Below are 15,326 nucleotides of genomic sequence, written 5' to 3' on the forward strand. Positions count from 1 at the left end.
TAGTTTAGTTTATTATCTTATTTCATTTAACTAAAATATTTTGTCAATTTCACTTTCCGTGACTTGTCTCTCCCAGGCCTTTGACAAGATCTAAATGTCTCAATAGAAGAGCAGGGAGACCAAATACAACCACTCCAATTGTACAAGTTATATTGTATCAACATGCTCTACTACAGGGATGGGCAACTTTGACGATGGAGAGGGCCAATATATTTCCACACTCACTCCAGAGGGGCCACAGTGCATGTTACTGTCGTAGCAAAAATAGCCAATCTACAAGCTCAAAACGCGTCGCAGCGCGACGCGTTTTGAGCTTGTAGATCGGCTATTTTTGCTATATTTGAATTGAAAACCTGATAAATGTTTTGCTATTTTTGAATTGGAATCCGGAAAAGTAACCTTTTTTTATTGAATTTCAAATGCATTTAGTTATAGTTATGTTAACTTTATGAACTGTTAACATAACTACAATGGACACAAAAAGACAATAACATTTTAATACTAGTCATTAAGTACTATAGTCATTTAATACTAGTCATGAAGTAATTAAAGCGGGTTTGGAATTGTAACGGCTGAAATCAATACTATATCAGTATTCTAATATTAACCTGCGGGCCGCATTAAGTGAAGGTGGGGGCCGCATGTGGCCCCCGGGCCGCCAGTTGCCCACCCCTGCTCTACTACCACACAAATTGGACAACATTACATTGTGTTCATGCCGTTTTAAGTGGATAAACGTTTGAGAAGTTGTCAGTGAAACTCTTGGGCATGTCTGTCTTTGTGACCGAGGTGCAGATTGTGGGTCCTGCTCTGGCCTGCCATAATGTCAATCAATCAATCAATCAATCAATCAAAACTTTTTTTGTATAGCACAGCAAGTGCAACCCAATGTGCTTCACAGATTTACAAATATAAAATGCATTAAAGGGAATGGAAAAAACAAAGAAGGAAAAAGAAAACATTGGAAAACATTACAGATAAACCTAAGACGAGGATAATGATATGACCTAATTAAAAGCAATGCTAAAAAGGTATGTCTTAAGTTTTCTTTTAAAAAATGTCGGATTCTGAGAGCCGCAGGTTTACAGGCAGGCTGTTCCACATTATAGGACCGTAATACCTGCCTTTCCTATTCTTCTGGTCTACTAGCGGAGCAGATTAATGGCAAATTTCATAAGTAGACATGGCATAAACAATAAATCAATATCATAGGTAAAAAAAACTACAAAAACATCCAACACAGTAAAAACTATAGTCTCCACCAGGGCAGGTCAGGTTGTGGCCTCCTGGTGGCGCTATTATAGGCCAATGTGAAAAGGGTGCCATTTGTTCTTACGCCTTTGATGGCAATTGGATGATTTGACATTTTGTTCAAAAAATGCGTTTTGCAAAAATCCACCTGTTGGTGGCGCTATAACAGGGCAACGTGAAAAGGGAGGGATATATTCCTCAGCCTAAGATTTCACACATAAATTGCACACGGTGATTTGAGGCTTTTTGTTGAAAACGGGCCAATCCTGCAAACTGTGAAAGCCAATGTGAAGGGGATAGGGGGCTGCCATACAGTATTGTAGGCTCAATATGTCAGTTGGTCACCTCCCCCTTCACATTCAGTAGATCCCGTGATCTTTTGTGGCCAGATGTAATTGTATGGGTTCTAGTAGGACTATAGTAAATACAATTTAAAAAATTGATCACTATATAAACTTTTGTGAAAAAGAAATCACACCCGTGTGAACTGAGTGGTGTAAGGTCTTATATAGACTGATCAGCTGTGGTCTGACGTAATGTCTGACGTAATGAAATCACACCCGTGTGAACTGGGTGACCATAGCAACCATGCTCATTTTTTGGTACGAACAGACACGTAAACTAACAAAGCCAGTTGTAGGAGTGGTTTACACCACTCAAAAATACATATATTTGATTCTAGCCCCATGTTTGCAAACTTTCACCAAACTTTCCAGTCTTATTAATTTATATTCTGCAGGTATTTACAGAAGGGTTTGTTGATATATCATCCATAGCCTGATTTACATCACATTTTATTCCTAAAAACATGGCGAAAATGGGATGTTTATGCCTGTATTTTCTGATTTATGGAGTGATAATTAGAGATATCTAAAATCCCCCCATTTGTCTCTGATATTATATGTCAAGAAAATGAAACGATAATTTTGAACCTGGCTTTATCCGATCTTCAGATTTATCGTCCCAAAATGTATGCAAATTAGGGCATATAATGCCGAATTTGCCTATTTAAACATATCATTTCAGAAGACTTATAATATAAAAAGTCTTAGTCTTAATGTAAGTAATCAACTGGAGAAGTTTCATTGTGATAGCTATTAGTTAACTTTTTGTTTTACCCTATTCACCTGTAGTGTCTCACCTTAAACAGTTGCTGATGAAGTCGATGAAACAACTTCATTTTTGCACGGACATCTTGCTTGTGTGGAGAGGATCAGTAGCCTAATGGACTGCACAGGGACAGTTACCTGTATGAAGGAGTTGTCTCCACTATCATCTCCCCTCCAATAAAGTAAAGGAAATTAGCGCCCAGGCAACTGCATGGCACCTGGTGAAAAATGGGTTATTACACAATATTGCGGGATAAAATAAAATAAATGAAGTTGAATGATTTGTATTTCTTACAAATGTTTTCTTAAAGAAATCAAGATGAGATCACAGATCTGTAGATACTCTGGACACAATTGGTACTCAGTTGACCAACAGTTGAATTATATTCTATCCTACTAAACATGAGATCTGACATTGATTTGGTCTTACATCAGACTTCATACAGGCTGTGTATTTGTATTTGAGGCATATCCACATGCACACAGCACAAACATTGATTCATTTAACATTCTTGTTTTTTATTCGGAATCATATTTAAAATGAGGGACTAGTCCCCCTCTATTTCTCACCATTTACTAATCACCAAACTAATCCGTAGATCATCAAATTGTAAAATCAACAGGAAGTTAACGTTTAAAAAAAAAAAAAAAAAAAACAGTATGGGTTTTGGTGATGTTCTATTGTCTGAATGAACTTTGTTTGTGTTTGTTTGTTTACGTACTAAAAGAGTGACTTTGAGAGCTTTTTCAGTGTACAATTTAAGTCAATGAGGAGCAAATCTTGAATTATCAATTTCTAATCACTGGAGCAATTGTTTTTTATTTCTTGTCCACATTTGGAGTTACACAGCCCAAACCTCTACCAAAAACTATAGCGTAGAAAAAAATGGGTTGCAACATTGTGGGATGAAAATTACAAAAAAAAGAAAAACACATCTTGCATGAAAGTACAAATACTTTGGCATCTAAATATAGGCCTACTTAAGGTACTAATCTGTCATGCATTCTCCTAGTACTATTAACTGTGTGCTGTACCGTCCTCAGGATAATAATACAAAATAATTAAGCAATATTACACGAGAGGGTGTGGGTTAACGTGATTATTGCCACGACAGGGATGCGGTGAGGAACGAGACGAAGTCGAGTTCCGCAAGCATCACTGAAGTGGCAATAATCACGTTAACCCACACCCTCTCGTGTAATATTGCAATTATACAACAGTTACCCTTAAAACTAAGACAATCGCTGAAAGTATATATTTTTTTAATGATAGATGTCGTCACTACGTCCACAAATGTCCCAAGAAACTAGCTAGCCTAGCCACCGAGTTTGCTAGCGCTCTGGGAAAACAGAGCAGCTGAATTCTTTGTTTTGATTAGGTGGTGAATGGTGCTGGTTTAACCCAAGGCTAGAAGGCTGTTTCAACCAATCAGATTGCTTCCTCGAAACGACCTGTGGTATAATTGTGTTTACACTTCTCTGGGGCATGACATGATTTATGATTATTGACTGTACTTTCAATGAGGAACATCATAAACTCGCTGAACTTTGACACAGTTAATCACAACATATCATAGACTACCTTACTTTTGTGCTGTGGTGGAAAGTAGCATTACAAAAAGTAATTAAGTACATTTACTCAAGTACTGTACTTAAGTACAATTTTGAGGTACTTTGACTTCTACTCCACTACATCTCAGAGACAAGTATTACACTTTTACTCCACTATAATTATTTGACAACTTTAGTTACTTTATAGAATTTTATTATTATTACAAAACATATATGGTACATTAAAGAGTAGAGACAAGAATGTACATTATGGCTAGGCGATATGACTATCACCAATATCACCACCAGTTTTTCAAACGTTTGATTTAAATGTGCTATTATTGTGGGCTCGTTAGGCAAGCACTGTTAAAATTAATGGATGAATGAATTTAAAATGAATGAATGGATGAATAAATATAGCTGCAAGCAGCGAGAACAGGGGCCAATGAATGAAGCAATAAGAAAACAAGAATGCCAGCTGCAGCAAGCTCTTGTTGCACGCCCTATCGCCTATCCTACCCCGATGACACAGAACAAGAGTTGAGTACACATCTAACTAGGTTCAGTAGCGGTTACCTTTGTATAATTCACCTTAATATTGGGTTGAACAGCATTGACCGCATTTCATTGCCTCAGCAAAAGCTGTCAATAAATAACACATGTTGTACCCATGTTGGACATACAAATTGCACTTGTGTGAAGTGAGGGGTGCTCTTATCATCATGCATCATCATCATACATGGTTTCAACATTGGTCACATCGGTAATCTGTGGTCTAGTAGTCTAGGTTGGGCTATCAATCTCCTAGCAGCTGGAGGTGGAGGTAACCAGCAGTTTCTCAGTAGTCTCAGACTCAGTAGCAGCAGGTAAGATTACTTCTGCTCTCCCCACTCCACTTACACTCTTTACAGCATCCCCAGTCTCCTTCAAGACACCAAAGACGTCCCAGGAAGGAGGCAGCATGTGGCGAGTGAACACCAGACGTGCCAGCAAGGAGGCAGAGGGAATGATGAGCACGGTTAGCAACGTTATCAAAGACCTGAAGGGAAAATACTGGTGGATGTCCCCTGTTAACTCATCCTCCCTCCAACCGGGAAACATCAGGACAGGGGGGATGTGGAGTGCAGGCTCCCCGCTCAGAAATCTGAGAAAGGTCCCCAGGACGAAGCCAGTGGTCGCACCGTATCCGTTAGCGAAGGGACAATGCAGGACACAGATGATCTGCGGGAAGACTGTGCAGTACAGCAGGTCTGAACTGATAATCCAGAACGCCAGGACGCCTTCCCCAGAGAAGGCCAGGCCGGTGCCAGCCAAGCCCACTGACAGCACACTTAGCCGGATCGCCCATGCACACTCCCTCTCTGATGCCTTGAGAGAGAGGAAAAGACTCGTTATTACAGAATGGCGACATAGATGCATCATTAAATCTAAGTATTTCACGATAGAGATCATTGTTGGCCATCTGATCTCTTTCTCGGGCCTAATACTGAATGTATGCCCCATCGTATGATGGTGTCACATGCCGAAAATAGCAAATCTACAAGCTCACAATGCGTTGTGAATGAGAATGAAAATATTTGTGCAGGTCATGTCACATCACTTGATGAAACTGGCGTGTCCAGACGTCAGCACAATTAGCCCTTCACTAAGTCACTATGTTTTACTCACAAAATAATTATATGGATTGCAGCTTTAAAGGAGCATTCAGTGATTTGGGTGATTTGGAAAACCACCCGGTCCGCCCCGGTAACAAAATGTGCACATGCACGCTCTACAGTGGGGGGGGGAGTGCAACAGGCCAACAGCATGTGCACCCACTCGATCATGATTGGAGGAAGGCCCCTCTCATCCTGATTGGATGAAGGTTTTGCCACCCGCCACCAAAACTGAAACTAGGGTTTTTTGACCCCAGTGGCTCACTGGGGACAGGGAGGAACTCCTTATATGGTCAGCACACTCTATAGTAGGGAGGATTATCCAGAAAAAAAGAAAAAATAAGTGATATTTGAATTAAGTCAAATCACTGAATATACCTTTAATAGAGCACCTCTTTTGCAATCACACAAAAACCTCTTTTGCGTTGCTGAAAGCCCTACAGGTCCATCTGTGCCTAGACACAACAACGCTTTAGCATTTATTTTCATACAGCTGTCTGCTGTATGAAGACATAAACACAAGTATGTGTACACATGCACAGACACATAGTTACATATAGTTATAGTACACATACAGCAAAGTTTCCAACCTGTTTCCTGAGGTAACTCTTGTAGATATTCTGAGTGAACATGGATGCAGAAGAAAGCAGGGCAGAGTCCATGGAGGACATGACGGCTGCAGCCAATGCCCCGATGCCCAACACCGACACCCAGGACGGGGCGAAGTTTTGCAGGACCAGTGGAAGCACATTCCCTGCCTCCCCGCGCTCAAACGGAGGTGGAAGACCATAGTCTGTCTGGTTCCAGTCTGAGAGGGGGAATCAGACATCCAATGTGATGAGATGAACTTGAACATGTTTTTTGTCAGTGGACCAGCAGAGGGCAGCCCAATTACAAATGTTTCAGCAGCAAGATGGCAACATGTGTAAGATATTATCTTTGGTAGTTTGGCGACACCTTATGGTGACTAGTGGCAACATCAAATATGATTTCATTTACCCTAGACGCCTTAACAGACAAAGTCACACTGATAAGCAACAGCATGCGCGCACATACCAGCAGCACAAGAACCATGCCTCTCATAAGATGCAATGGAAAAGTTCTAACTGTACTCACGAGGAAGAATGATTAGGATTTGTATTGTGATCTTTCGTCCTTGAAATATATAATCCTTGGTTTCTGTTGTGTTTGAACAATAATAGCAATTCAAATCAGTTGTCCTCAAAACCACACCTCCAGTCACTGTCATAAGAACGGGAGGTGCGCTCATGATCTTGGCAGCGGAGCGTGCACCTGCAGCCCATCAAGTATAATTTATGCTTGTCTGTGTGTGCGACACCATCGTCAGCTTGGCCCCACGATGGTGTCGCGCACGCAGACCTCTACGCTCACAACAGTCGCATCTGCGATGCTATGTGAGCTTGTATATCAGCTGTTCTCTGTGTGCAATACTGTTGCGCTTTGAAGTATAAATGTCTCCTCTAAGGGTGCATCTCACTAGCCAACACACAAGAGGAGGTTGAATGGACTGAAACCAGCGCTCCCCAAAACAACAGGTTTGGAGATCTGCTGGGAATTGATTACATGAAACAGTCACCCGTGCGCCCAGTCCCAATGTTTGTAAACAAATAATTGGTCAATAGACCTTTTTCCTATACCCCATAATTAAATCTTTGCATGTTGTGTGTGCATAACGTCCTCTTCCTCTTGCTGCGTTGCCAGATTTGACAAGAGAAACAAGTGGCCAGGTCTATGAAAACAAGCACAAATGAAACTAGCAGATCTACAAGCTCACAGTGACACATTGTGAGGTTGTACATCTGTTATTTAAAAAATAATATTGAGAATAAATTGACATATTTTGAATATTTTTTTAAAATGGCCAACATATTTTCAGATGGATGTACGTGGACAACTACATTGTACAATCTGGGGGTTCCTGGGGTTCCTTCACGTGAAGGAATGGGAACCACTGCTTTAAACAACATTAGGAAGCAAGCCCAAATAAGCAAGCTGTAGACCTACACTTTAGAAACAAGTCCAAAAAACACAACCAGCTACTACCAATAATTTATTTTCAAGCCACAAAACAAACCAAAGGTCGCTTATAATAAGCAGACAAGGCAACACTGGCTGAAGGAAGTGAAGCACACACACAGGAGACGCAATCAGCGTTTCCAGACCTGAGCCGACGGCCAGCGTCTTTTCCGGGTTTTTAGACAGCTGGTGGATAGAAAAGAAGCTCCACCCACGCGGCTGAAGGCCGCGACGGCCAGATTCCCGGAAACGCTTGCCCCCGCGGCTGTCAAAAACCCGGAAAAGAAGCTGGCCGACAGAGAAAACGTCCGTGGCTCTCTGGTAAGTCTGGCAACAGCTAATACCTTCCCACCGAAACGGCTGAACACAAATTTAGACCCAGGCACTTTGTCTTCGAACACATCGGTAGAATTTCGGAGTTCGGGGTCCGATCCATATGGGCAGGACTAAAGTTGTGGATTGCAGCTTTAACAGCGTGCGCAAAGTGTGTGTGTTTGTGAAGTACCTGCAGAAACAGCCACTGCTCCTATAATGACTGAGGGAATGCCCAAGATGACGGAGATGATCGATGATGCAAAGCACGTGATTTGGGCCTGAGCAGGTGATGCAGCAGAGAGGACCCTCTGATAGAATGCCTGGTAGGCCAGTCCTCCGAGGGCCTGCAACGCGCACACACACACACACACACACACACACACACACACACACACACACACACACACACACACACACACACACACACACACACACACACACACACGTATTGCTATAGCCTATATTGTGAGGGGATCAAAATATTAGGATGGCAACTTCATAGCTGCCATTGTTAAAAAAAATGTTTAGCGGCGCCAGCTGCTCTTCATTTGAACGTGTTTGTTTGTCTGTGTGTGTGTGTGTGTGTGTGCGCGTGCGTAGCTGTAGCTTGTAACTATTATTTTTAGGACTAATGGAAAAAATAACCTGTGTTCCAATGAATGGTGTCCCTGGGCGGACTGTCCTAAGTCCTATAAGAAGATGAAATATGGACACTGAAGGTTTCTGCCTGACAGTATGTAAACACATATATGCATTGTATGAATAGGATTTGGCAACACCAACTAACCAATAAGAGGAATTCATCGATCCATTTTCCAACATCCTCCGTCTTGAGCTCCCCCAGCCAGGGTGGTGGTGAGTTTACAGGTGTGAGAGTCACATTAGATGATGAAGATGATGATAATGGGTTGAGAATTACAAAGGGAACACACATCCACTGGGAAAGGCAAGATACAACAGCACAAGAAAATAAGTCAACAAAAACAATTATATTCACCGCCAGTGAAGAAGTGATAATACTATCAGGGATGGGGGGGGGGGGGGGGGGGGGGGGTTGCATTAACCACTTTCCAATGAGTATTAAAATGTACCAAAACTTGCCACACAAGAAAAATCAACATGTTCAAAAATATAAAAATTGGGAAAATAGGAGATCCAAGTGCAATACTCAGGGCACCTCAACTTGGGTATTGCCATGGCCGGGAATCAACCCCGAGATCCTCTGCTTCCCAGCCAGGCAATCTACCCATTCAGCTATATGCCACCCTGGGCCCTGAACCATTCATGTCTGCTCTCACCAGACTGATGAACATGATCGACAGCTGGATGACATCGGTGTAGGCCACTGAGTACAGGCCTCCCAGCAGTGTGTAGGTGATGGCAACACCTGCAGACAGGACGATGGCGTAGGACGAATGAAGATCAAGAATCACACTGACTGTCCCACCTGCAGAAACACACAATACACACAATGCACATGTGTCTATAAGCCAATTGAACCCTTTGAGGGTCCCTATGATGCACATGTCATACTCGGTGAACCATCTGCTATCTTTCAGCGATGATAGCAGATTACATACAAGTAGTTGTTAGATATTGTAAAATATTACCATTACTGGTTAAATATAACATTATTTAACCAGTAATGGAGATGCCACATTTCAGTTTGGAACAATTAAAGATGATGACGTTTCAATTTTGGTTTCTGCTCCTAGTAAAATAGGTAGTAAAGCACTGACTGATGCAACGATGAACAGAACTAACAGCTAAACAAAGTTTAAATAGAATTGATGCACTGAAATGACAAATTAAAAAAGTAGCGAAAGTGCGGAGTAGGCTGATAAACAGAACTATTTGTTTGTTTATTTGGATCCCCATTAGCTACTACCTTAGTAGCAGCTACTCTTCCTGGGGTCCACACATAAAATACATTACAATCAATACAGTCATATGAAATACATTTTACAAGACTGTAAGAAAAACAGTTAAAAAAATAAAATACAACTAAATATAAAACAAGTGATTAATAACATTGCATATATATACAATTTCAGTTTGAGTAGCCTACCGTTACAGTATGAAAGATTTTAAACAGTGCTCAATGACCATTCTCAAAAAGCAAGTGACATGAGATATTTCTTTAACTTATTTTTAAAATCTGATTTACTTGTTGCCTGTCTGATTTGTGATGGAAGACTATGCAGCTCTTTCATTGCTCTATATATTACTGTGTGTTGCATTGCATTTGTTTTTGAGATGGGAAACGTAAAAAGACCTTGTGCTGAATGTCTGGTATTGTAGGTGTGTTCATCAGAGCTGAACTTCAGCCTGCAAAACAGGACAGATGTAATAATACCTTTGACAAAAGACAGCAGGGAAATATGAAGTCTGTCCTCAATCAGTGGCCATCCTAAAGTGGCGTGCATTCTGTTGGTGTTTGTTCTTTTTGTACAGCACAGAGCAATACGTGCAGCTCTGTTTTGGACCAATTGTAATTTCACTAAGTCCTTTTTTGCAGCACTAGACCATACCATTGGACAATAATCCAAATGAGTGAGTGCCAGTGTTTGCACAATTTGGGGAATGCATTGTTGTGGTATATATTTGGAACATCTCTTAATAACATAGCGGTAATAAAATATCGGTGAAAAAATATTGGAAATGTAACCCATATGCATATGGAATATGGTGTCACTAAATATGGTGTCACTATTAGTATGACTGAAGTGTGACTGACCCAAGGCAACCAAGGTGCTGCCCACCCACAGAAGGTCACTGAGCAGACTGATAAGCAGAAGGGCTGTGGTGAATGCGTTGCCATAGCGTTGCTGAAATGGATCCATCATCGTCACGTAGCGCTTCGACCTCATTTGTTTAGCGAAGAACAAGCCTCCTGTTGGGACACAACATGCATAGACCACGGGTTCACAACCAATTACTGGAGGTCTGAAAAAAATCATTAACATGGTGAATCACGTCTTGATGATGTCATCAAGATGTGTTTCACCATGTTAAGGATTTTTTTCAGACCTCCAGTTCTAGGAAACACAGAATGGAAACAGCTCTAAGGTACAGTATATTAAAACACATTTTGTGCCCAAGACGTCCTGGGGATTACCGCTATGTGGTGCCCAGGACGTCTGTGGACGCTTTAAAAAAAAGAAAGAAAAAAAAACATATATATTTTTTTCATATAAAAAATAAATAAAATGTCAAAAATAACATTGGGCACCCTGGGTCACTATTTTGAAAATGTTGAAAGGGCACACAAAGCGTTTTAATGACATAGTAAAATGTTGAAAATGAGTGGAATGCCCCTTTAAGGCCTGTTTAGATGGAAATCTGGCACACAGTCTTGACCGAAGTAAACTATGAGAGATCCTGTTCACACACGCCCAGAATGAACGAGTTCATAATAACATTCAAGTACGTTCAGGTCACGTTCCCCCAAAATATGAACTGGTTCGTGAACAATCGTTCATTGAACGCGTTCAGGGACACTGCCGATATATTATGACATTATTATATTGAGCTCATTGATAAACTTTTTTGATTTAATTTTCAAAGCCATTATGTCACATTATATTATTAATTATTGCGTCAATATCGGTCAATACTGGTGAAATATCAGTCAATATCGGTGAAAATATATCGGTCAATATCGGTGAAAAAATATTGGAAATGTAACCCATATGCATATGGAATATGGTGTCACTAATTCTCTGAAATGCATGTTACTGTCACTAGAGGGTTAGCCTGTATGTTCAACACCAATTCACATGTTGACCAGTAGAGGGCATCTGCGTTTTTCACTCCATTCAGTCTTCATTGATCGACCCAAGGCCATAGTGAGGCTCTCCAACATTGAAGCACTCGGCCCTTGTGGTAAGAGGAGGGACTGCAGGCGGACCTGTGGAGTTATGACGAGGAAACCCTGTGCAGCTGGGCTTTAACGTTGAGTGCGTTTGCACTTCTGCATTCTGGGCACGAAATGTTGGTGCCCAAATCCCCGGTTCAGTCTCTATCCACCCTAGAGTGAAGCTGACAGAGAGAAAGCTCCTGCTCGTTTTGATAAACAAAGAAATAAGCTACATTTCATGTCAAATCTCCACCAGAGTTGCAGAAAAGTAGTTATGCAAGCTAAGCTAACCAAGTGCTGCTTGTGAGAGCCAGTTCCTGTGGAGTTTTACCATGTTCTTATATTGCTGAGAACTCCAGTAAGTTTGTGTGTTTGGTTGCCACATGGAGGAAGCTATTTTGCTAATGTGTGTGGAGTGGATTTTGTTAGAGAACACAAGGTGTTAATAGATACCATACAAAAAACAATTGGAGTAATGTGATGTTGTGAAACGTGTACATGTTCCATTTGGATAACTTTATATTTATTTATTTTTGTCAAACAGAGGTTTTGTTTTAAGTTACTGTGTTCAGCCTCATGCCATGCTGCTAAAAAGGGAGACAGTACATTTCATGTGTTCATTTGATGCAGTACAAATAATAATTTTATTTCATGTGCTTTAAAATGTGATCGTTCATAATTTAGGCTAAACAAAGATACAAAAGATACAAATCCTTTAATGGATGTGCTTTAATTCATTAATTTAAATAATGTTTGGAAAAGGTGAAGCTGTTTTAATTTGGTTTTGTCAATTAATACTGCTGTTTAAGTCTGAACAGTTTTCATATCCATGAGTAAAATGAGTAACTGATTTGATTTAATTGATAAAAAAAAGTTTATATGGTACCATATGGAAGTGTTGTAATTGATTCTATATTCTGTACTGTCTATGTGCAGATTGTTTTTTTGTGATCCTGGTGGAACTCTGGTTTCAAACCATGCTGAGTATGATGGCGAGCTTGTCCCAGTGAGCAACAGTCTGCAGAGGGAGCGTTTGGATGCAGTGTGGCCAGCTGCATTGGTTCTGATTCTGCAGAGTGACTGACCGACTGACCGATTCACGATCACACCAGAGTCACAAGTATTAAACTGAAATAGAATCAGGATTCAAGGATTCTCTCAGGATTCTTAAAGAACACTCAACTCAACACTCAAGTGTTTTTGATTCACTACCCGGGTAGAACTCATATTTTTGAAGGACAATTCAAAAGGTCAATTTCAAAAGGTCATTTTTTTAGTTTAGTCCAGTTTAGATTTTTCCAACCAAAAAGCTCCATTTTATTATTTTTTGGGGGGTATTTGAAAGACCGTACTGTGCATGTTTGTTTTGTTGTACGTTTATGTAATAAATTGCCAGCAGCTGTTCTGTGTCAAAGTACAGAAGTCTGTCTTTCACCCATACTGCATAGAATCTAGTAATACAACTATAAGTTGGCTAACCTCTATTATCCCTGAGTAGGGGTGCTACAGAAAGATTACCTATGAGGAAGTTCAGGATATATGAAGGGGGCCCTAGGGCCCAGATGAAGCCACGGGAGGGAGTGGAGACGGCCTCGGCAGTACCCATGATGTAGGATCCTCCAACCCAGGTGGCTGAAGGTGAAGATAAAGCAGTTAACAGAGTTAACACAGTCACACATAGTAGCACATAGAATAGATTGACAAACGTCTTACACACAGTAGGCCTACAAATTGTTGCTGTGGGAAAGAAACCTTGCATTGCATGTGCAGAACCTGTTTTCCAAATAATGTATTAGCCACAAGCTCTTAATACTTAAAGATTTACTGCAGAAAACCCACAGTGAAGACTTAACCACTATCAACTACTCTAGTAGCTGGAGGGGGTTATTGTGCACCCCCCGGGAATATACTTCTAATCCAGGGGTTCTCAACCTTTTTGGCCGGGGACCCCCAAAAATGCTTTGGCAACGTCTCGGGACCCCCGCCCCGCCCCCTCCCGACCCCCAATATAAATTGACTGCTACAATAACCTTAATAATAGAGACAATACACCATAAATAAATACTGAAACCATAATCATTAGGGAAGGTGTATGCATGTACTATGTGTACTATATGTAAACTCTTCATTTCCACTTTACAGCCATTCAGTTGGTAAATTCATTTGGGGACCCCCCAAAATAATTTGGCGACCCCTCGAGGGGTCGCGACCCACGGGTTGAGAACCCCTGTTCTAATCAGTGTTTTCTAATTGGACAAAATGTGCTGAAAATGATGAGCTATGTTAAAAATGTCCCACCTACCTCAAAACCCCCTTTTTGGTATATGGCTCTGGTGAAATTGTGTAAAGGCAAATATTAATTCCCTAAAATTACATAATGTAAATCGACATGGTAGTCTGACATTTGTCATGGAGTATCCTGACACATTAGGGGTAAGTAGAAGAATAGGATTTTGGGGCTTGCTACGATTGTATTTTTAAATATGACATCATCTCCAGAAACACAAAACAATATACTGTCCGCTGAACAAATTACAAAGATGGTTATTTTCCTGCACATTATGGTGAATATCACTGCCTAATAGAAAATGTCTCATGTCGCGCGTGCGGGGGGGTGTAATGCACGTAACTCGAGAACTGTTTTGCCCCACCAACTTCAAATTTATGAAACAAACAAATAGAGGATAATTCAAGCGTTTCATACAGATGCAATGTTGTTGAGTTTGACATTGTTTCATACAATCGGATACTGTGGGACTTTTCTGTTTGGATGTATGGGCTGTCAATGGGAAATTGCATCTAGTTAGCACCTTGCTGGCAAGATGGCCGTGGTCTGCATACAGTATAGTCAATACCACTGCTTTTTCAGATAATTATGTTTCTTCAGATATCTTTGGGCTTGTATTTTGAAACATTTGCAAAAGTCATGAACAATTGTGAAGAGGTTCAATAATTGTGAAACGTTTCCCTGGCACATCTTTTCGGATTGAGGATCCGTGTCCACGTCAATTTGGGGTCCTTGACATGAAAAGGTTTATTATGCCATATGCATTGTCAAACAAATTATATTGTCTCACCTGTCATTGTGAAGATGCCAATCCAAATGTTGATGTTGCGTCCTCCTATCATGGTGACTTCACTTCTGGATCCCACACATTTCTTCTCCTCCCTCCTGGATTTCTTAGAAGCCCAGACCCCCATCCCCAGGATCAAGGCATAGAAGACCAACACTGCTACCAACCCAGCTATGTTTAGAGCCATCGTGAAACTGTAACACACAAATGCAAGCAGACAGGATGTGTTAACATATTGAAATGTCCTTGAGCAAGATATTGAATCCATAACGTGTAAGTCACTGAACGGCCCTGCGTATTCTAGTTAATTTACATTAATTAATGTGCACTACTGTCTGACAGACATTTAAAGGGGAAGTCTCTGCATTTTTGTGTTCTGCTAAAAAACAGCTGCTTAGTAACAAAGGGTTATTTGTAACTAAATGTGAATTTATAACTAAATGTGAAATTAATGTTATTGTGATGAAAAGAAAAG

General features: G+C 40.7%; 1 protein-coding gene and 1 long non-coding RNA gene across 2 annotated transcripts; one reads left to right on the forward strand and one right to left on the reverse strand.

Moving 5' to 3' along the window:
• Nucleotides 1-4,114: 4,114 nt before the first annotated feature.
• On the reverse strand, nucleotides 4,115-15,038 carry LOC306941127 (high-affinity choline transporter 1-like; the record flags this gene model as incomplete). Its single annotated transcript, XM_079526441.1, has 8 exons — nucleotides 4,115-5,279; nucleotides 6,157-6,374; nucleotides 8,109-8,262; nucleotides 8,706-8,855; nucleotides 9,217-9,365; nucleotides 10,656-10,811; nucleotides 13,296-13,409; nucleotides 14,855-15,038. 8 exons carry the CDS (start codon nucleotides 15,036-15,038, stop codon nucleotides 4,716-4,718), a joined length of 1,689 nt encoding a protein of 562 aa, XP_079382567.1. The 3' UTR covers nucleotides 4,115-4,715.
• Nucleotides 11,790-13,179, forward strand: LOC306941193. Its single transcript, XR_013792101.1, has 2 exons — nucleotides 11,790-12,135; nucleotides 12,714-13,179. It is a non-coding gene; the product is annotated as an uncharacterized lncRNA (long non-coding RNA).
• Nucleotides 15,039-15,326: the final 288 nt, after the last annotated feature.

The sequence above is a fragment of the Electrona antarctica genome (assembly GCF_951216825.1).
Source record: "Electrona antarctica genome assembly, chromosome: 17".
Taxonomy (NCBI): domain Eukaryota; kingdom Metazoa; phylum Chordata; class Actinopteri; order Myctophiformes; family Myctophidae; genus Electrona; species Electrona antarctica.